General features: G+C 52.3%; 1 protein-coding gene across 1 annotated transcript in view; it reads left to right on the top strand.

Moving 5' to 3' along the window:
• Positions 1–829: 829 nt before the first annotated feature.
• The window catches only part of DHX34 (DExH-box helicase 34), a 27440-nt gene continuing 5244 nt past the window's right edge, over positions 830–23025 (top strand). The window contains exons 1-12 of the mRNA XM_007535651.3: positions 830–934; positions 9261–10287; positions 11689–12000; positions 13625–13885; positions 15859–15961; positions 17565–17782; positions 17979–18153; positions 18285–18478; positions 19791–19892; positions 21253–21495; positions 22041–22214; positions 22408–22525. Of these exons, the coding sequence (XP_007535713.1) occupies positions 9544–10287; positions 11689–12000; positions 13625–13885; positions 15859–15961; positions 17565–17782; positions 17979–18153; positions 18285–18478; positions 19791–19892; positions 21253–21495; positions 22041–22214; positions 22408–22525 (2644 nt within the window). The 5' untranslated portion in view covers positions 830–934; positions 9261–9543. The remainder of the gene's footprint in view (positions 935–9260; positions 10288–11688; positions 12001–13624; positions 13886–15858; positions 15962–17564; positions 17783–17978; positions 18154–18284; positions 18479–19790; positions 19893–21252; positions 21496–22040; positions 22215–22407; positions 22526–23025) is intronic.

The following is a 23025-nucleotide window of genomic DNA, read 5'->3' as shown; positions in this document are numbered from 1 at the left end:
ACTGGCCCCATTATTATTTTTTAAAAAGTGTTCAAAATGGAAGATTTTATAATTTATGATATAAACAATAGAATGTTACATGGCCTATTATTTTAACTAAAGCACTGCTTAGCTCTCTGGCTTATGGCATTCCTGGGGATTGAGCCTCTGACCTTTGGTGCCTCAGGCATGAAAATCTTGTGGCATCGTCATTATGTTATCTCCCCAGCCCTTTGGAAACTTTTTTTATTTAAAAAGTTTTTTTTTAATTTTATTTATTAATGAGAAAGATAGGAAGGAGAAAGAACCAGGTATCACTCTGGTACATGTGCTGCCAGGGATTGGGCTCAGGACCGCATATTTGACAACCCAATGCTTTATCCACTACGCCCCTTCCCGGACCACTTTTGGAAACATTTTAAACTTTTATTTCGGGCTGGGAAAAATAGCTCACGTGTATAGTGCGCCTGCATTGCCTTGCACACAACCCAATCACTGCTGTGATTCTGAGTCAGTGAGTCTCAGAAAGGACTGGAACCGTATAGTGAAGGGTTACTTCTCTCGGGCTGCAAATGCCTTACTGAGCTTCGGACAGGTTAAATAAGAAGCAGGGAGCGAGGCAGTGATCCTAAGCAAGCACCCTCCTTAGGTTGTGATCTCAGACTGCAGCCACACCTGCAGGCCGAGGGGCGGGCAGGACACAGAACTCCCCTGCCACGCCTCCGCTGGCCCCTAGAGGGCGCAGCGCCACCTAAGGCGTCTAAGGGAGTGTGTTGTGCGCAGGCGCAGGATGGATTTAGGCAGCCAGCAGCTGCCCATTGGTTCATATGTCTTCGGTGGGGCGGGGCGGGGCGGGGCGGGGGCGTGGTGATGAAGTGCTCAGGCGCAGGACCGGAGGCAGGCGCGTGAGCGACCCTGAGAACCGGAAGTGAACGCGTTTGTGGTGAGCCGTGAGGTGAGGGGGGCGGGGCTGCAGTCGGAGTGGTGGAGTGGTCGTGGGAAGCCGGTCGTGGGGAACTAACTTTTGGGGTGGGGGTCGATCTGGGGGATAGGTGGGAAGTTATTCCGAGGCGTCCCAGAGAGAACCCGGGAACAGAGAGGGCTGTGGCGGGAAGAAGTGGAAGCGCGGGAAGCAGGGGGAGTGGGAGCTGGGGAGGCTGATCGGAGAGGTTCTCAGAGAGCGGCCACGCGAGATGTGCAAGGTGTCTCGCGAGACTTGGGGCGCCCCTTGAAATGGGAGATGGCGGGATGGAAGGTGGAGTGGGGCGGCGGGGGGCGAGGAGGAAAGCGGATCGAGTGAGAGCTCGGATCCCGGGAAGGGACTGGATGTGGGAGGGTGGAGAAGGTGGAGCTCCGAGAGTTTGCTCAGCCGCGCAGAGTGCAGGACCTGCGTGCCCGGGTCGGTCGGTCGGGGCACCGCCTCATGCCGGCGCTGAGCTGTGCTCTGGCCTCTGCCTGGCTCGTTTAAAGCTCAGCCAGTTTTCTTGTTCTTTTCTTTTCTTTCTCTTTTCTTTCTTTTTTTTTTTGTCTCCAGGGTTATTGCTGGGGCTCAGTGCCTGCACCATGAATCCACTGCTCCTGGAGGCCATTTTTTCCCCATCTTTTGTTGCCCTTGTTGTAACCTTGTTGTAGTTATTATTGTTGTTGTTGTTGTTGGATAGGACAGAGAGAAATGGAGAGAGGAGAGGAAGACAGAGAGGGGGAGAGAAAGACAGACACCTGCAGACCTGCTTCACCGCCTGTGAAGCGACTCCCCTGCAGGTGGGGAGCCGGGGGGCTCGAACCGGGATCCTTATGCAGGTCCCTGCGCTTTGCGCCACGTGGCGCTTAACCCGCTGCGCTACCGACCAAACCTACCTTCCTTCCTTCCTTCCTTCCTTCCTTCCTTCCTTCCTTCCTTCCTTTTTCTTTTTTTTTATTTTTTATAATAAGGACAGAGAAAGCTCACTAAGTAGAGCGCCGGGTTCAAGTTCCCACACGCCCTATAGGAGCATCTATCTGCAGGTGGAGTAGGAGCTAACTGGTAGCGCCTTAACTGCGGAGCTGTGCCGTGGTGTCACGTCAGTTTCTCACCCACCATCTATTTTTATTATTATTATTTTTTAAATTGTGCAGGCGTGGAGACACCTAATGGGGAAAAATAAATAAATAAACAAATGTATAAGGCAAGACCAGTGGGAGGTAGTACATCCCGCAGAGCGCACACTACCATGTCAGGACCTAGGCTCAAGCCTTTGGTAACACAGGAAGCACCGTGCACAGCACCAAGAGGAAACTGCATGAATGGGGGAGCGGTGCTGTGGTGCCTCTCCTCTCTCTTCAGCCCTGACTGAAACTGAAAGGTCTGGGGAAAAAAAAATTGTGCAGGGAGCAGTGGAATTGTGCAGGTATGAAGCTCTAGTGGGGAAAAAGAAGAAGAAAGGAATTACAGGAAGTCAAGAGGGGCCGGGGCGATGGTGCACTCGGTTTAAGCACACATAGTACTAAATGCAAGGACCTGTTCAAGGATCTGGATTCGAGTTCCTGTGGCTATCCAACTGCAGAATGTGTGTGTCTGTCTGTCTCCCAAGCAGGGCTTTCTCCTTTGTCTCTCTTCTCTCATTTCTCTCTGTCCTACCCAATTTAAAAAAAAAAAAAGGAAAATAGTGGCCACTAGGAGTGGTGGATTCATAGCCCTGGCACCAAGCTCAGCGACTGGAAGCAAAAAAAAAAAAAAAGTCAAGAGAAGGAGGCTGAAGCAAGATGGCTAGGCAATGGGGTGGGGGGTTGGCTAGGCAAAGGAAGAAGCCACTGAATGTGGAGCAATGTGAGATGGAGAGAAAGCATATTGGAGAAACAGCAGTAGAACTGAAAAGACAGGTTAAAAATAAGATGCTTTACTGTCACCAGAATTAGCGCTGGGATTTGCTGACTGCACAATAAATCCATCACTCTGCAGCTCGTTTCCCTTTTTCTTTCTTTTTTTTTTTGCCTTTCTTTTATTTGGTAGGACAGAGAGAATTTGAGAGAGGAGATAGAGAAGCCTGCAGCATTGCTTCACTGTGAAGCATCCCTCCTGCAGGTGGGGAGCAGGGACTTGAACCTGGGCCCTTTTACATGATAACATGTACCACCACCCAGTTTCCCCAGGATCGAAATTCTAAATGGAGGAATAGGGATCTGGGAGGAGGCTCAACAGGTAGAGTGCCTACCATTGAGGATATGGGTTCTAATCCCAGCACATCAGAGCACCATGGACAGCGCTAAGAGATCTCCGTGAGCCATGAAGCCGTGCTGTGAAGTGTCTCCCCCTCCTGTGTTTCTCTGAAAAATGCAGAGTAAAAATTGGGTTGGGGCTGGCAGGTGGCTCAGCTGTCGAACGAACAGCTTGCTATGCGTGAGCCCCAGCACTGCAGGGCAGCACCACAGTGAATTGTGAAGCAGTGCTGAGATGCCTCCCTCTTTCTTCCCTCTTGCTCAGAGTAATAAGTAGGGCTAGGGAGGCTGCTCAGTGTTAAGCTGGAGTCTGGGTTCACGCCTTGGTGCCACATTAAAAAGAAGGGGGGGGGCTGGGTTAAGCACGACCTGTACAAGGATCCTGGTTTGAGACCCTGGCTCCCCATCTTCTGGGGGGGGGGTACTTCACAGGCTGTGAAGCAGATCTGCAGCTGTCTGTCTTACCCCCTTGATAATCTTCCCCTCCCCTTTCAATCTGTCTTACCCCCCCAAAAAAAAAAAATGCCTCCAGGAGCAGTGGATTTGTGGTGCCAGCACCAAGCCCCAGCAATAACCCTGGAGGGGAAAAAAAGAAAGAAAGAGAAAAAAAGAAAGGACCAGATAGGTGGCTCAGTGGTATGGCTTAGGTGTGTGGTCTTGGGTTTTTTCCCCTGGGTTCATAGTGAAAAAATAAAAATAAGGAGGGCGAGCTTGGGCAGGGGAAAGCCATAGAGAATCACACTACCAAATAGACAAAGTGGATGTGGTTGGAATCTAAGTCATTAGATCTGAATTCCTTCCCTCTCCTTTCTAATTATTCAGCCTGTCCAAGGCTCAGTAAGGCATTTACAGTCAAGAGTAGTAACCCTTCACTGCCCTGCCCCTGTCCTTTCTGACAAATCACTGACTCAGTCACAGCCGTGCTTCAACATCAATTTCTCTTCCCTCCAATGGAAATTCTGCAGCTGCTCTGCCCCCCCCCCCCCCAGCTGTTTACCAAGGAGTAACAGCATTCTCCACAGGCTTTGGGGGAAAAAGATCTGCCAGTTCACAAATTCTTCAAGTCAGAATCCCTGTCTGGCTCCAGTAATCCCTGTTGCCTGTGCCTCCCACCCTGCACTCTGTTCTGTTGCCCTCGAGAGACTGAAGGCAGAGTGGGTCCAACCATCACCACAGCCACTATGCAGGTGACGGTGGCCTTTTGACTGTAATTTTCCCAGATTATATGTCCCTGGTTTCCTCTTACATTTTCCTTCTTAGTCATCATGGGAGGAAAGTGCTAGACTCGGGTACTAGTTGCTGTTTAGTTTCTCTGTGCTAGTCTAGGTGATAAGTGTGGCCGTGCTTTTGACATGGTTATTATCCTCATTTTATAAATGAAGAAAAGAGCCTTGGAGAAGTTAGCCGGGGAGATAACCTAACATATTAGAGCACAGGATTTGCGTGCCTGACACCCCCAGAAGTCCCAGGTTCAATCCCTGGTGCCACCATAAGCTAGAATTGAGCAGTGCTCTGGTGTGTCTCTCTTTGTCATAAAGTAAATAAATCTTATTTTTATTTTGTAGAAGTTAACTTAGGCTGGCTCCCAGGTCTCAGGCTTAGTCTCCAGCACCACTGTAAGCCAGAACTGAGTGGTGCTCTGGTAAAGAAATAATTAGATAAAATGAAAAATAAAGTAATAAAACTTGTCAGTAGTTACACATCTATCTGGATCTGCCAGAATTCAAAGCCTTTACCAAGGAAGGCTCTGAATCCCCTACGGTCATAAACCACTTCAAGAATCTCAGTGGTGTCTCTTCCCCCAGAAAATGACCCTTTCAGCTGGGAGCTCTACACATTAGGACTCATTCAGCTTTCAGTGAGAAATCATTTCCCTTTGTCAGTAAGAAGTGGGCAGTTGGTTGAGGGGACAAGCCCTCAGTGGCCACCCTTTTGCACCCACTGAGCAAGCTTCTCTCTGGATTTCTAGGAGAGATAGTTATTTTCAGAACTGGACAACTCCAGGCTGCGAGCCAAAGCAGACCTGAGCAGAACTTTTTCTGTCCTAGCAACCTAATGTCGATTCCAGAGGGAGGCTCTGATTGGCTCTTCTTAAGTCACGTGTCCACACCTTGGGCCAATCACTGGCTGCAGAGGGAGTAGGGTGCTTTTGTCACTCGCCCAATCAGAAGAGATTCTTGATTTAGAGACCCTGGGAACCACGTGGGGTCCAGGAAGGGCTGCTCTCCAAAGGAAGGTGGGAGCTGTTACCAGGCAAAGAAGGAAGGAATGTATTAGGCAGGCAAAAGCAATACATAGCAACACTTGCAAAAAAAGGAAAAAAAAAAAAAGATTTTTCTCTCAATGACAGGCTGGGGAATGAACCCAGGGTTTTGCACATTCATGGCAGCTCTGCTGAGTGGCCTCCAGGGCCCAATTATTTTCACTGCTAGGTCTTCATCACTGGCTGACTTTTTTTTTTAGTGATTTAATATTGATTTACAAAATTACAAGATAACAGGGGCACAACTCCACACCATTCCCACCACCAGAGTCCCAGATCCCCAATCCCTCCATTGTAAGCTACAGCAGTTCTCCCAAGGTTCTAGATAAGGGTTAACTATTATTTCTACGTCCGTCTGTATTTGTCTATTTGCCCCTTTTTTTAAAAAAAAATTCTTTCTTCCTTTCTTTCTTTATTATTGGATAAAGACAGAGAAATGGAGAGGAGAGGGAAGATAGGGAGAGAGACACTTGCAGCCCTGCTTCACCACTTGTGAAGCTTTCCCCCTGTAGGTGGGTACTAGGCGCTTGACCCTGGTCCTTGCTCACTATAATGTGAGCGCTTAGCCAGGTGCACCACTGCCTGATCCCTTTTTGTTTCTTTTTTTAATTAGTGATTTAATAATGATTTAGAAGACTGTAGGATACTATTCCCACCATTACAGTTCCATATCCCATCTCCTCCATTGGAAGGGTCATTATTTATTAATCCTTATGGGAGGATGGACCAAAGATCTTTATGGGGAGCAGAAGGTGGAAGGTCTGGCTTCTGTAATTGCTTCTCCGCTGGACGTGGGAATGGGCAGTTCGACCCATACTCCCAGCCTGCTCCTTTTTTTTTTAAAAAAAAAATTTATTTATTCATTTTCCCTTTTTGTTGCCCTTGTTGTTTTATTGTTGTTGTTATTGATGTCTTAGTTGTTGGATAGGACAGAGAGAAATGGTGAAAGGAGGGGAAGACAGAGAGGGGGAGAGAAAGATAGACACCTGCAGACCTGCTTCACCACCTGTGAAGTGACTCCCCTGCAGGTGGGGAGCCGGAGACTTGAACCTCGATCCTTACGCTGTTCCTTGTGCTTTGTGCCACCTGTGCTACCGCCCAACTCCCTAGCCTGTTTCTATCTTTCCCCAGTGGGGTAGGGCTCTGCGGAGGTGAGGTTCTAGGACACATTGATGAGGTCTTCTGCTCAGGGAGGTCAGGATGGCATCATGGTGGTGACTGCAGCTTGGTGGCTGAGAAGTGGTGAGATATAAAACAGGACAGATTGTTTAATAATCAGGAATTTAAAGGTAAGAACAGAGCAGATGGAACTAAGGGTCTTCATGTGGGAAGAAGCTAGGAAGTCTATTTTAGGTATATTTCCAAGGGGCCCATGACATTAGTAATTTTTGCCTGAGCCTGATAGCTAACATGCAGGTGTACTAAAAGTATTGTCTGGGAAGATGGTGTCAGAGTTGAGAATAGGCCTAGAAAGCTGGATTAGGGCAGAGAGTAGCTCCCAAATATGAAGAAGGTATATAAATACCATTAACTGAAAACCCCACCAATCTGACCTAGGGCCCATGTCTATTCATGTAGAGCTTGTGTAACCTGTAGGTCTGCACTCGTGTTCCGTGGCTACAGATAGGAACATTCTAGGCTGCATCCAGTTCAGGACCACTCGAGGAAGAGTATGTTAACCCAACCTCCCTTTGGAGAGTGGGGCAGTCCCTACCATTACTGTTCTATATTGAAGGCAAGGCCCTATAGAGGTCCACAAGAGGGTTTATGAAGTTGTTCCTGATGGACGTGACCAGTGATGGTGGAGGGATCTATTAGAGGTCTAGGGCCATCATATCTCTGTGGGAATCCAAGGATCCCTGGACTAGAGCCTCAGATGAGGTGTTCGGCCGACTTTTTTCAGATCTAGATGGAGACACAGAAAGAGGGAGAGAGGGAAAGGCACCATGCCACCGAAGCTTCCCCCCAGTGCAGTGGTGGCTAGACTTCTGCCTGGGCTGGGCACATAGCAAAGCCAGCTCTTTTTCATTATTTCCTAGAGAAGGGAAGGAGAGACACCGGAGTCACCTTCTATGAAACTGCTGTCCAGATAAAAGAAATGTAGTATGCTGATTTCTGTCATAACAAAGCTCTTTCTTTGTGTACAAAAATCAAAATAGTAGCCAAGAAGTCATCATAGTGCAATAGGTAGAGGATTTAAAAAATGCAGCAGAGGACCAACAAAATAGCTCACCCGGGTAGTGCACCTGTTTTGTCCTGCAGGAGACCCAGGCTCAGGCCTGGCCTCCAGTGTTCTGGAGGGGGATTCAGTCCTGTGGTGTCTTTTCCTCTCTCTCTCTCACCAGAGCATTGGTCAGCTCTGGCTTATGGTGGTGTGAGGGATTGAATTTGGAACCTTGGAGCTTCAGGCATGAGAGTCTGTGTAACCATCATGCTATCTACCCCCACCCTCTCCTCCAATTCTGTCTCTCTGCATGTGTCTCCTCTTACCTGGAAAAGTTGGCCTGCAGCTATGAACCCCTGGCCATGACAGAAGAGAAACAAATGAACAGACACAACTGGATACAACAAAACCACATCTGACAGATGGCTGAAAATAAAAATAAACACTAACCTGGAGGAGAGGGCAGAATCCCCATGTGGAGTGGCTGTCATCACTTTATGTGTTTGGCCTGTCACTGCTGTGAGAGCTGGCCTACCCCCTGGGTGCAGTTTACTTGAACAAAGGTATCCAGGAGCCATGGCTTCCTTCATTACAACCCCATCCCTGGATGGTCAGGGTCTGGCGATATGTCTCTCCATCTCTTGTGACCCTGATCACCTGTGAGGGCAGCTCACACCAAAGGCCTGGTATTTTTTATTGTTTTTCAAAAATTTCCACCATAATCCTGCTCAGCTTTGGCTGGGGATTGAACCTGGTGGGACCCTGGAGCCTCAGGCATGAAAGTCTTTTTTGCAGAACCCTTATGCTGTCTCCCCAGCAACAGTTCAATGCTTTCAAAACTGCAGGCTCTCTGCAAAGGATTTCTTTTTAATTAATTAATTAATTAAATGACAGAGCACTGCTCAGCTCTGACTGGTGATTGAACCTGTTACTGGATTCTCAGACAGAGATGAGACATGTGGAGAGACACTGTTCTTTCAAACAGGAAGAAGCATTTATTATGCCGGCAGATCCAGCCGGACTCATGTCCAGAAAAAACTGGGCCCTGAGCACAAAGGCATTTGCCCTTTCATTGTGTGATTAGTGTTCCCATAGTAACTCACACCAACAAGCATTAACAGATTTTTTTTCTTTTTATAAAAAGAGTGCAACTCTTGGACAGAAGTGGCAGATTCTTTTTTTTTTAATTTTTTAAACTGTCTTTATTTATTTATTGGATAGAGACAGCCAGAAATCAAGAGAGAAGGGGGGAAGAGAGACAGAAACACCTGCAATACCTCTTCACCACTCATGAAGCTTTTCCCCTGCAGGTGGGGACCGAGGACTTGAACCCAGGTCCTTGCACATTGTAACATGTGCACTCAACCAGGTGCGCCACCACCTGGCCCCAGAAGTGGCAGATTCTAAGGCCACTTTGATGACAGGGCTAGAAAGCCCTGTTTATGCTGAAAGGAGGGGGAAGATTGTTGTCAGCTGCATTTTTCTTCAACTAAGAATTCAACTCTTGTTTCTTTCATGAGAAGTTAACCCTTTGCTTTTCTGCCTCAAACCTAGGCATTTGTCATGAAAGTCTTTTTGCATAACCACTAGGCTACCTCCCCAACCCACTCAGCTAATACTTCTAAAAGTGCATGAATGTCTTCTGTTCTCTCCCCCAAGTGCTCAGGATCTCGAAGCCCGGAATGAACTTGCACCCAACCTAGAGGGCCCTGCAGGAGCCATGAGGTGGCCTCTATATCACTGAGTGATCCAGTGTGCTGGCCCCGTGCTCTGTCACTGCTTGTCGTGGTCCTGCACCATCGGTGAGGATGCCAGCTCTTTGACGAGAAGAAGGTCCTCTAGTGCAGGCACGGCCTCTCACTCACTGCAGGAGGTGGGAAATGGACAAGACCGTTTGGTCGCAGTGACTGGAACAGTGCCCCTTGTTGGTGTTCACCCCACCATGCCTCCTCCCAGGACAAGGGACAGCAGGCATCATGACAGGGACCACCGAGACCGCAGCCACCGGGCTGCCAGAGAGGAGGAGGAGGAGGCCCGGGAGAGGTGGGACTGGAACCGTCCAGAGACCCGCCGGCTCTTCGAGGAGGCCTTCTTCCGGGAGGAGGACTCTATCCGCCAGAGTTCTGAGGAGCGCCACAAGTTTTGGGCCTTCTTTGAACGCTTGCAGAGGTTCCAGAATATCAAGGCCAGCCGGAAGGAGGAGGAGGAGGAGAAAGGGCCTGGGCTGGCCAAGCCCCCCATCCCGGCCCTGGCTGACCTGCCTCGCACTTATGACCCGCGGTACCGCATCAACCTCTCGGTCCTCGGCCCCGATGTGTGGGGCTCCCGGGGGTCCGACAGGCCTGATAGACGCCTGCCCCCAGACAAGGTGGCCGAGTTCCGCAAGGCCCTGCTGCACTTCTTAGACTTCGGGCAGAAGCAGGCGTTCGGGCGGCTGGCCAAGCTGCAGCGTGAGCGGGCGGCGCTGCCCATTGCTCAGTATGGCCACCGCATCCTGCAGACCCTGAGGGAGCACCAGGTGGTGGTGGTGGCCGGTGACACGGGCTGCGGCAAGTCCACGCAGGTGCCCCAGTACCTGCTGGCCGCCGGCTTCAGCCACGTGGCCTGTACACAGCCCCGCCGCATCGCCTGCATCTCGCTGGCCAAGCGCGTCAGCTTCGAGAGCCTCAGTCAGTACGGCTCGCGGGTGAGCGGCGGTGGGACCCCTGCCAGCTTCTGCTTCCTCCAGGGTGGATGATGATCCCAGAATGCCTAGAAACTCTTCTCCAAGCAGGCCTGAAGGAGGTCCAAGTGCCAAGAGCACAGGCCTCACGCAGTACCGGACTGTGTTTAGTTACGTGCTTTATTGCCACCAGGGCTTAGTGCGCACATGACTACTCCACCGTTCCTGGTGGCCATTTTTCTTTTCTCTTTCTTACAGAAACAGAGAAAGGGGGGAGGGGGGAGGGAGAAGGAGAGGGGGAGAGCGAGAGCGAGAGAGAGAGAGAGAGAGCTCTACAGCACTACTTCACCACTCCTGAAGCCGGCCCCCACTGTAGGTGGGGAACAGGGGCTTGAACCTGGGCCCTGGTGCTTGGTGATGTGTATGCTCTACCAGGTGCACTGCTGCCCAATCCCTCTTTTCTTTTTCTTATAGAGAGAGAGAAAAGGTAGAAGGGGGGTGAGGAGAAAAAGGGAGAGAGAGACATCTGTAGCAATTTATTTCACACGAGCTAGAGTTTCATGTAAAAGAGAGTGAAGGAGAGAAGGAAAGCAGAGCCCCCCCCCCCCGACACATCCTGCACCAGTGACTGAACGAGGAACCTTAGACATGTAAGCCCTGTGCTCTACCAGCTGAGCTATTTCTCACTGCAAAATCCTTTTTTTGGTCATCTCCAGCACTTTGCTGCTCCAGGTTAACTTTTTCAGGAGGGAGGAGAGGAGAGGGGAGACCACAGCACTGAAGCTTCCTTCAGTGTGGTGGGGGGAGACCTTTTATTAAAAGGTGAATTTATTTATTTATGTATGTATTTATTGGGTAGAGAGAGAAAAATTGAGAGGAAGGGGGGAGAGAGAAAGAGAGATACCTACCATACTGTTTTCCCACTTGTGAAGCTCCCCCCCTGCAGGTGGGAACCAGCGCTTGAACCTTGGATTCCTTAAGCATTGTAACATGTGATATCAACCAGGTGTGCCACCACCTGGCCACTCTGTTCCCCCACTCACACCTTTTTTATTTTTTAATTCAGACACAGGGGTCTTTAACAAGTATGATTTCACGTCTCAGATAGAAACCCCGAGACAGACAGACAGAGGGGAGAGACACCATAGCCCAGAGCTTCTTCCCCCAGGATGGCACTTCTCACGGGGTGCTGGGACTCAAACCTGAGCCAGGGCACATGGCAAGGCAGGCGCCCTATCCAGTGAGCCATCTCCCCCAGCCCCCAAATACTTTCTGCATAGGCGTCGTTGGAATCTAGGGGGGAAATAGTTTACTCCGGAGGAGTGGGCTGGCCTGACCCTCATGGCGGAAGTGGAGCCTGGTGTCTGATGCCGAGCCCCCCCCCTTCCCTCCTCTCCTGACCCCTGCGACCCCCGGCCCCTCCAGGTCGGCTACCAGATCCGCTTTGAGAGCACGCGCTCAGCCGCCACCAAGATCGTGTTCTTGACTGTGGGGCTGCTGCTGCGGCAGATCCAGCGGGAGCCCGGGCTGCCCCAGTACCAGGTCCTGATCGTGGACGAGGTCCACGAGCGCCACCTGCACAATGACTTCCTGCTGGGTGTCCTCCGCCGCCTACTGCCCGCCAGGCCCGACCTCAAGGTCATCCTCATGTCGGCCACCATCAACATCTCGCTCTTCTCCAGCTACTTCAGCGGCGCCCCGGTGGTGCAGGTGCCCGGAAGGCTCTTCCCCATCACGGTCAGTGCTGCCCGGGGCTTGGCCCCGCCTTCCACCTCTTACCGCGCCCCCCCTCCCCACACACCGTGCACACTTTAATTAAGCGCATCCTCTGTCTCTTCTCTCTCTCTCATGCAGTCTCTCATTCATTTACTTGCAGTTAAGATATGGGAGGCAGCTGAATGGTCATTCAAAAGACTTTCATGCCTGAGGCTCTGAGGTTCCTGGTTCAGTTCAATCCCCAGCACCCCATAAGCCAGAGCTGATCAGGGCTCTGGTTAAATAATAGTAATAATTAATAACAATAATACGTATATGTTTACAGGAGGGTACACAGAGAATTCAAGGAAAAGGAATAGGCAAACTTATTCAGCTCCTTCTATAGGAGAGAAGAGCCTTCTCTTATTTATTTGCATATCTAGTTTTTGTTGTTTCTGAGGTGTCACCACTCAAGGTCAGACACACACACACACACACAGAGAGGTGGAAAGACACCACAGCAACGAAGCCTCCTCCAGTATAGTGGAGGCCAGGCTTGAATATGGGTTTACCACACTATCCAGGTGAGCTGTGCAGGTAAGATATCTTCTGTCCAGGTGAGCTGTACAGGTAAGATATCTTCTTATTTGTATTTATTTATTATTGGATAGAGAAAGAGAGATGGGAGAAGGAGAGAGAGGGAGAGAGAGAGAGATCTGGAGCCCTGCTTCACCATTTGTGAAGCTTTCGTCCTGCAAGTGGGGACCAGGGGCTTGAACCTGGGTCCTCGAGCACTGTAATATGTGTGCACCACTGCCTGGCCCCCACATAAGATACCTTTACTGAAGTGTACAGATAGAGAACAGAGGGAAAAGGTATAAGTAAAGTTAATCATCCCTTCTCTGTAGGAAAGAAGGACCCTCCCTCTCTTTTATGTATGTGTGTGTGTGTGTGTGTGTGTGTGTGTGTGTGTGTGTGTATACACACTATTGCATCCAGGGTTATTGCTGGGGTTTGGTGCTGGCATTACAAATCTACTGCTCCCAGTGACCATCCCCCCTTTTTTCTATTTTATTTGATATGAAAGAAATTGAGAGGTGAGGGGAGGTAGAAAAGGAGAAATAGAGGCAACTGCAGATGCTTCACTATTTGTGAAGCATCTCCCCTGCAGGTAGGGCGTGGGGACTTGAACCCAGGTCCTTATGCATGGCGATATGTGCGATCTGTCAGGTTCACCATTGGCCGACCCTGCCTTTAGTCTGGCTGCTGCTGTTGTTGTGTTTCTGCTATTTCCTTACTGTGGTTATTACCAGGAATCCATTGCTCCTGGCAGCCATTTCTCCCCTTTGTTTTGCCTTTCTTTTAAACATTACAACAGAGATAGAGAAGTAGGGCTAGAGATGGGGAAAGAGCGACACCTGCAGCCCTGCTTTACCTGCTTTTACTTGTGGAGCTTCCCTTTGCAGGTGAGGAGTGGGGTCTTGAACCTGGTTCCTTGAACAAAGTAATGTGTGTGCCCTGCCAGCAGTGCCAGTACTGGGCCCTGGGGGCACCACCGCCAGACCCCGCCCTTTGGCCTCCTGTCTCCCCCTTTTCCCAGCGTTCCTGTCTCCCACCTGTCCCTCTCAGAGGTCGAGTGACCGCCATGCCCCTGTGTCTCTCGCAGGTCGTGTACCAGCCGCAGGAGGCCGAGTCCCTGGCTGCAGCATCCAAGTCAGAGAAGCTGGACCCGCGGCCCTTCCTGCGGGTGCTGGAGGCTATCGACCACAAGTACCCTCCCGAGGAGCGGGGTGACCTGCTGGTCTTCCTCAGCGGCATGGCGGAGATCGGCGCCGTGTTGGAGGCCGCCCAGGCCTACGCTGCGCACACCCAGCGCTGGGTGGTGCTGCCTCTGCACAGCGCACTCTCAGTGGCCGACCAGGACAAGGTAGCAGGATGGTGGCTGGGGATGGGGGCTGCAGTGGGCAGGGGGCACCAGCCTGCAGGACCCGTGTGAAACTCGCCCTCGCTCCCAGGCAGGGCTGTGGGCAGCAGGATCTTGGGGGGGTTCTGTGCCCACATGGGCAGCTTTGGGTCTGGGCTCTGGGGACAAGAATTGTGAGAAGCAGAGGGAGGAAGGCAGATGGGTGGTGACACTTGAGGGTCTAAGGGCAAAGAGAGTTGGGTGACTCTGAGTTGGGTGAGGGAGAGGGAGACAGTGAAGGGACTGCCTTGCTGAACTGGAAGGGTTTGAGTGTGGTGGGTTACACAGCAAGAGAGAAACTGGCGAGTTCCTATGTCAACAACAGCTTTCTTCTTTCCTTCCTTCCTTCCTTCCTTCCTTCCTTCCTTCCTTCCTTCCTTCCTTCCTTCGTTTCTTCCTTTCTTTCTGTCTTTTTTAACCAGAGCACTGCTCATCTTTGGCTGATGGTGGTGCTGGGGATTCTTCTTCTTCTAGCATTTGCCCTTCTTCCGTAGCCAGTCAACAGCGTCAGGTTGAGCCTGATGTCAAGTTTCGAGACCTCCTTTGAATCTGGAGAGGTGGCAGTCGTTGACTATGTGGGTCATAGTCTGTCTGGAGCCGCAGGGGCAGTTCGGGTCGTCTCTGGTGCTGGGGATTGAACCTGGGACCTTTCATGCCTCAGGCATGAAAGTCTTTTTGCAGAACCATTATACTGTCTCCCCAGCCCCCCCCCCTTTTAAAATATTTTTACTTATTTTGGATAGAGAAACAAATTGAGAGGAAAGGGTGAGAGAGACACACACCTGCAGCACTTGTGAAGCGTCCTCCCTGCAGGCAGCGACCAGGGGCTTGAACCCTAGTCCTTGCACATAGTAATGTGTGCGCTTAACCGAGTGCGCCACTGCCCGGCCCCAACACTCATCTTTCAAAGAACCAGAAGCTATGCTTTTTCTGCACTCGGCAGTGATGGCAGCGTGGGGACTTGCTGTGATGCAGAACGTCTCCTCTCTCAGTCCTCATACACAGCTGCCACCTAGTGTTAGTCTTTTTTATGAATTCTTTTTTTTTAAGTATTTTATTTATTTTATTTTTGAGAGAGATGCAGAGAGAGAAAGACACAGAGAGAAACAGCAGAGCAGTGCTCAGCTCTGGCTTATGGTGGTGCGGGGGATTGAACCTGGGACTTCGGAGCCTCAGGCATGAGTGTCTCTTTGCATAATCATTATGCTATCTACCCCCGCCCTAGTGTTAGTGTTCTATGGCTGTGAATCAAATGGTGCCAAGACAGCTCGCCAGGTAGGGTGCACACCCTGCCATGGGCACAGCCCAGTTTTGAACGCCAGCCCCATGTGGGAGGAGCTGTGGCACCAGAGGTAGCTCTGATACTGTTCTCTCTCTCCCTCTCTCTCTCTCTCTCTCTCTCTCTTTCTCTCTCACTGTCTGATAAGTCTAGGGATGGTGATGTCATGTATATGTGACATCACATATGCTCCCCTCCCCTTTAAAAAAATCATACAAGGGAGTCAGGCGGTAGCGCAGCGGACAAAGCATAAGGATCCCGGTTTGAGCCCCCAGCTCCCCACCTGCAGAGGAGTCGCTTCTTCTTCTAGCGTTTGCCAGAGGAGTCGCTTCACAAACAGTGAAGCAGGTCTGCAGGTGTCTACCTTTCTCTCCCCCTCTCTGTCTTCCCCTCCACTCTCCATTTCTCTCTGTCCTATTCAACAATGACATCAACAACAACAACAATAACTACAACAATAAAACAACAAGGGCAACGAAAAGGAATAAATAAATATTTTTTAAAAATCATACAAAAATTGAGCTGCTTAGAACAGACTGGGGTGTGTGTGTGTGTGTGTGTGTGTGTGTGTGTGTGTGTTGGACCCTCTTCGGGGTGGGCACATGAGGAGGAAACTCAGAGCTGCCTGACCGCCTCTCACCTCTGATCTTGCTCCCAGGTGTTCGATGTGGCACCCCCTGGTGTCCGGAAATGCATCCTCTCCACCAACATCGCGGAGACCTCGGTCACTATTGACGGCATCCGCTTTGTAGTGGATTCTGGTGAGGGTTGCCCCCACCTCCAGACACCTCCCTTCTCTCCCCAGTCACCTCCAAAGGCCAGAGTTGAAGTGTGGGGTTCAGAGAGGCATACCTGTTGTCAGGGAACTCCAGCACGCAGCAGAAAGTGAGTGGTGTTTAGGGTTCTGGGGGCCACACCCTCATCCTCTCAGAGGTCCACCCCAAGCCGGCTATGTTTGCTGTCATTCTCAGGTGCCAGTGACCAACCTTGTCAGATTCCATTTCACTGGGTTCACCAAAATATGATGTCCCCTTCTGTCCTGTGGGAACAGGGACTTTTTTTTTTTTTTGCCTCCAGGGTTATTGCTGGGGCTCAGTGCTGCACCATGAATCCACTGCTCCTGGAGGCCATTTTCCCCCCTTTTGTTGCCCTTGTTGTTGTAGCCTTGTTGTGGTTATTATTGTTGTTGTTGATGTCGATGTCATTCATTGTTGGATAGGACAGAGAGAAATGGAGAGAGGAGGGGAAGACAAGAGAGGGGAAGAGAAAGACAGACACCTGCAGACCTGCTTCATCGCCTGTGAAGCGACTTCCCTACAGGTGGGGGGCCGGGGGCTTGAACTGGGATCCTTCCGCTGTTCCTTGCGCTTTGGGCCACGTGTGCTTAACCCACTGCACTACCGCCTGACCCGGGAACAGGGACTCTTTTGTTCACTGTTGTGTCCCTAGTGCTCAGTACAGTGCTTAGCACATAGTAGGCACTTAATAAATTTGTCAAACCTCCGAATGAGCAAAGGATTGAAAACATAAGTGAAAAGAGGGTTGAAATGAATGCACGCTAACGAGATGTCAGGGTTTGGTGCAGAATGAATAAGCTGTGGGATAAAGGAGTGAGCGAGTCTGTGGGTGAATGAAGGAATGAAAGGATGGAGGGAGGGGCCAGGCGGTGGTGCACAGTAGAGCATACACATTACCGTGTGTAAGGACTCGGGTTCAAGCCTTGGATCCCCACCTGCAGGAGAGAAGCCTCAGGAGGGGTGAAGCAGGGCTGCAGGTCTCTCTCTATTTATTTATTTATTATTGCATAGAGGCAGAGAGAAATTGAGAGGAGAGAGGAAGATAGAGAGGGAGACAGAGAGATACCTGCAGCCCTGCTTCACCACCTGTGAAATTTTTCCTCTGCAGGTGGAGACCAGGGGTTTGAACCTGAGCCCTTGCTCACTGTGATGTGAGCGCTTAACCAGGTGCGCCACCACCTGGCCCCCTATTCCTCTCTCTGTCTCCCTCCTTCTCAATTTCTGCCTCTATAAAATAGAAAAAGAAAGAGAGAGAGAGAAAAAAAAAGGAAAAAAAAAAAAAAAAAGAAGAGCAGGGCCAGGCAGTAGTGCACCTGGTTGAGTGCACATGTTACAATGTTCAAGCCCCTGGTCCCCACCTCAGGGGGAAAAGCTTCGTGAGCAGTGAAGTAGTACTGCAGGTACCTGTCTCTCTTCCTCTCTGTCTTTCTCTTGATTTCTCTCTGTCTCTATCCAATAAATAAATAAAAACCCTGGTGGCAATTAAAAAAAATATATGAGTGTGTTGAGTGGGGCCACTGCCTGCAGCTTCTCACTCCCCTTCAACCCCCCACCCCCCACCCCCCAGGGAAGGTGAAGGAGATGAGCTACGACCCCCAGGCCAAACTTCAGCGGCTGCAGGAATTCTGGATCAGCCAGGCCAGCGCCGAGCAGCGCAAGGGCCGGGCAGGGCGCACGGGGCCCGGCGTCTGCTTTCGCCTCTACGCAGAATCTGACTACGATGCCTTCGCGCCCTACCCCGTCCCGGAGATCCGGAGGGTGGCCCTGGACGCCTTGGTGCTGCAGGTGAGGCTCGGAGGAAGCCCTGGGTCCGAACATCAGACAGGGTGGGGAGAGCTGTCCCCTCACATCCCCAGGGTCACGTCCACTGGCGGTTCCCGGGACTCAAACTGGGAGACTCAGCCATGCGCCTCTTAGCTCTCCATCCCCAGTGACAGTGGTTCCTCATCACCCCCACCACCCACCCCGTTTCTCTTTCCAGATGAAGAGCATGAGCGTGGGGGACCCCCGGACCTTCCCCTTCATCGAGCCCCCGCCGCCAGCCAGCCTGGAGACTGCCATCCTGTACCTGCAGGACCAGGGTGCCCTGGATGGCTCGGAGGCCCTCACCCCTATAGGGTCCCTGCTGGCCCAGCTGCCTGTGGACGTGGTCATTGGTGAGGCTGCCCGGCCCCAGAGTCCTCTGGGGGTGCGAGAAGGGCAGGGGACCCCCAGGACCCTGAGGGCTGGGGGGTGGATGCTGTCCCGGAGTGGGTGGGAGGGGGGTCCAGCTTCTCTCTGCCTCCAGGTAAGATGCTGATTCTGGGCTGCGTGTTCCGCCTGGCCGAGCCGGTGCTCACGGTGGCTGCCGCCCTCAGCGTGCAGTCGCCCTTCACGCGCAGCGCCCAGGGCAGCCCCGAGTGCGCTGCGGCCCGCCGGCCCCTGGAGAGCGACCAGGGTGATCCCTTCACTCTCTTCAACGTCTTCAACGCCTGGGTACAGGTGAGGCTGCTAGCCTGACCGCCCTCTCTATCTGTCCTTCCTGCCCGAGGCTCTGCCTCCTCTCCACCCTCCTGGACCCACCCCAGGGAGCTCCCCTGGCTCTCTGCAGACTGAGGTGCTCCCACCGCAGGGCAGAGGAGCAGCAGGAGCAGAGGCTGGGGGTGTTCAAATCAGCCCAGGAGGTGGTGCAGTGGGTAGGGCAGTGGACTCTCAAGCTTGAAGTCCCGAGTTCCATCCCTGGCATGGCATGTGCCAGAGTGGTGTTCTGGTTCTCTCTCGCTCCATCTTTTTTTTTTTTTTTCATTTCAGAACTATTTTATTTTTTTAAATTTTAACTTTTAAAAATTATTGGCTAGAGAGAAATTAAGAGGGGGAGAAGAGATAGAGAAAGAGAGAGACAAAGAGACACCTGAAGCCCTGCTTCACCACTCGTGAAGCTTTCCCTCTGCAGGTGGGGACCGGCCAGGGGCACGAACCTGGGTCCTTGCGCACTGTAATGTGTGCACTCAACCAGGTGTGCCACCGCCTGGCCCATCTCTCTCTCTCTCAATAAAAAATAACACATCATTATTTATAAATTGCTACCAGGGTTATCTCTGGGGCTCACGGTGAATTTACCACTCCGAGTGGCTTTTTTTTTTTCTTTCTTTCCCATTTTTATTTTGATAGGACAGAGAGAAACTGAGAGGGGAGAGGGAGAAGGAGATTGAGAGGGATACAGAGACACAGCCCTCTTCCACTGCTTATGAAGCTTTGGGGGTGGAGAGCTTGAATCCAAGGCTTTGCATATGTGCACTCTACCAGGTGGGTTACTACCTGCCCCCCATAAATAAATCATGAAACATCAAGAAAAGAAAAAGTGGAGGATGGAAGAGACAAGATAGTGATCATACAGACTTTCATGCCTGGGGCTCCGAGGTCCCAGGTTCAAGCCCCAGAACCACCGTCATCAGCCAGAGTTCAACAGAACATTTCTCTGTCTCCTCAACTCACTCCCTGAACCTGCACATTGGGCTCAGTCCTGCCCTAGGCTGCCCCAGGTACCCACTGGTGGCGTCCAAACGGCTCATGGCCCAGTGCAGGGAGACAGATTCGCCCTTCAGCAGTGACCTCTCTGAGTGAGTCCTTGACTAGTGTGGATAGTCCTGGAGGGCTGCCTGTAGGAAGGGGCAGTGGAGCTGAGATTTGGGAGGAGAAAGAGGAGGAGAGCAGGTGTCTCTGAGAAGGTGCTTCCCAGTGGCTGGTGCCCAGCCAGTGCTGGAGTGAGCCAGCCCCCTCCCCAGGGCCTACCACCCCTGTTCCCTACCCCCAGGTGAAATCTGAGCGCAGTAGCAACTCTCGAAAGTGGTGCCGCCGACGGGGCATAGAGGAGCACCGGCTGTATGAGATGGCCAACCTGCGGCGCCAGTTCAAGGTCAGGCACAACCTTGGGCCCACGGGCCACAGTCCCCACCATCGGACTTCCAGGGCTGGGCTGGGCAGAAGGGTAGAAACCCAGGAGGGCTTCCTGGAGGCATGGTCACAGTTTGCATCCTGGGAAGAACCTGCCTCCTGGAGCAGGGCAATGTGGACCAGTGGCTGGGGCGTGCCATATCTCAGCAATAGCCTAGCGGCACCCTATTTGTTTTATATATATTTTGTCACCAGGGTTATTGCTGATGGTTGTCACCTGCACCACAAATCTATGATCCCAGTGATCATCCTCCCCCCGTTTTATTTGACAGTACAGAGAGAAATTGAGAGGGGTTGGGGATATATATATAGAGAGAGAGAGGGAGAGAGAGAGAGAGAGTGGGGGGGGGAGAAAGATAAGACACTTCACCACTCATGAAGCTTCTCTCCTGCAGGTGGGGAGCAGGGGCTCGAACCCAGGTCCATCCATATGGTAATATGTGTGTTTAGCTGGGTGCATCACCTGCTCGGCCCCCTGACCCTTTTATATTTGACAGGACAGAGAGAAACTGAGAGAGGAGGAGGAGAGGGAGAGAGAGAGAAGCAGCTGTAGACCTGATTCACTGCTTGTGAAGTGTCCCCTCTTCAGGTGGGGACAAGGGACTTGAACCTGGGTCTTGTGCATGGTAATGTGTGCACTCAGCCAGGTGCACCGCCACCTGGCCCCTAGCTCCACCCTCTGCCCCCAAGTCACTCCCTGCACCTCGCTGGGCCACTGCTCACCCTCTGGAAACTGGAAGGTGAGAACAGCACTTGTGAGGAGTAAGTGACTTAATCCAGGTTCTGGGGGATCAGCAGGTGGAACTCAGGCCTTGTCACACACAGGCCCCGGCGCAGCACCATGGATAGCTCCAAAGGGAGCTTCCTGCACGGGTGAGCACACACATCACCATGCACAAGGACCCAGGTTGGAGCCCCTGCTCCCCACCTGCGGGGGGGGGGGGGGGGCGGTTGCTTTACAAGCAGTGGGGCAGGTCTGCAGGTGTCCATCTTTCTCTCTACCTTTATATCTCCTCCCGCCTTTCAATTTATCTTTATCTTATCAAATAAAATATAGAAAGAAAAAAAGGTGGGAAAAAAACCACCTGGAGCAGTGGATTTGTAGTGCTGACACCAAGCCCCAGCAATCACCTTGCTGGTAATAAAAAAGAAAGAAAGAAGAAAAGAAAGAATAGTAGTATGGGAGGTGGCATCGTGGCTGCAGCAGTAGACTTGCAGACATGTCATCTTGCAGGTCTTGGGTTTGAGTCTCGGCCTGGAACATGCCAGAGTGACAATGTGGGTTTCTCTCTCCTCTCCTTCTGTCTCAATAACAAATACAGGAGCTGCTGGAGGACCATGGGCTGCTGGCTGGGGTGCAGGCCGCGACGCCAAGGGACAGCCACAGCCGGCTGCAGCAGCGGCGGGAGCGCCAGGCCCTGTACCAGCTCAAGAGGCAGCACGAGGAGGCCGGGGGACGTCGGCGTAAGGTTCTGCGGCTTCAGGGCGAGGCGGATGGCGGCTCCAGTGATGAGGACGCAGAGGGTACTGCCACCCGGGAGGCTGGCGACAGTGTGGACATCCAGGTGGGCTGGGCATGGGGCACACCGGGGTCTGAAGGGGACACGACCTTTCCTGGGGTCTGAGGAAACATGACCTGCCCTGGGTCCAAGGGGACACGGCCTCCTCCAGGGTCTGAGGGGACACGCCTCCCCTGGGGTCTGAGGGGACATGGCCTCCTGCAGGGTCTGAGGGGACACAGCCTCCCCTAAGGCCTGGGGGGACACGCCTCCCCTCCCCTGAGGTCTGAGGGAACATGGCCTCCTGCAGGGTCTGAGGGGACACAGCCTCCCCTGAGGCCTGGGGGGACACGACTTCCCCTGGGGTCTGAGGGGACATGGCCTCCTGCAGGGTCTGAGGGGACACAGCCTCCCCTGAGGCCTGGGGGGGACATGCCTCCCCTCCTCTGGGGTCTAAGGGGACGTGGCCTGTCCTCCCCTCAGGGTGGTTTCTGTGGGCAGAACCAGCCCCAGCCATCACAAAACCCCTTGGATGCATGAACCCCAGTACAAGCCCTTTAGACAGGGAGTGGGAAGTGCCCTGGAACCCACCTGCCTCTGTGTCCCCCCAGGATGTGAAGTTCAAGCTCCGGCACAACCTGGAGCAGCTGCAGGCGGCCGCCAGCTCAGCCCAGGACCTGACCCGGGACCAGCTATCCCTGCTCAAGCTGGTGCTGGGCCGAGGCCTGTACCCACAGCTGGCCATCCCAGATCCCTTCAACAGCGGCCGCAAGGACTCCGACCAGGTGGGCGTCCTGCCTTTGTGCGAGCTTAACTCCCAGGGGTGAGGGGAAACCCATACCCAGATAGATGACTGGCCCAGAAGGGACTCAGAAAGGTCTGGCCCATGCTGGTAGGAGATCATGGAGGGCTTCCTGGAGGAGGGGGTTACTGAGTTGAGCCATGGAGGAGCATGTATGAGGGCCTCTGCCTTTCCAGATCTTCCACACTCAGGCCAAGCAGGGCGCCGTGGTGCACCCCACCTGCGTCTTCGCCAACAGCCCTGAGGTGCTGCACGTGCAGGAGCCGGAGGCCAGGGACAAAGAGGGCAGCAGAGGTACTAGGAGAGGTTCATTTCACTTGTCATGTTTATTAATGAGAAAGAATGGAGGTGGGGAGAGCCAGAGTACCTGCAGTCCCGGGGATTGAACTTGGGACCTCACTCGTGCTTGAGGGTCCTGCACTTTTTCCACTGTGCCTCTTCCTGGGCCACCAGCGAGTGTGTAAAAGCAGATCCCAGACAGCCCATCACTTGGTAATAACAATGACTCTTACTTTCTGTGTCACCTCAGTGCTGTTGTCACTGCTACAGAATGAACACTGGCTTCTTCACCTCTCCAAATTGCCAAAACCACTTTTCTCCTGGCAGGACATTTAAACATAAGTCACAGGGGACCAGGCTGTGGCGCATCTGGTTGAATGCACACATTACTACACACATGGCCCAGGGCTCAAACCCCCAGTCCTGGCAGGGGGGAAGCTTCATGAGTGGTGAAGCAGTAGTGCAGGTGTCTCTCTTTCTCCCTCTCTCTTCCTCCTCCTCCTCCTCTCTCAATT

This window comes from Erinaceus europaeus, chromosome 2 (genome assembly GCF_950295315.1).
Source record: "Erinaceus europaeus chromosome 2, mEriEur2.1, whole genome shotgun sequence".
Lineage (NCBI taxonomy): Eukaryota > Metazoa > Chordata > Mammalia > Eulipotyphla > Erinaceidae > Erinaceus > Erinaceus europaeus.
The sequence above is the reverse complement of the archived record's forward strand: the minus strand, read 5'-3'. Positions and strand labels throughout refer to the sequence as shown.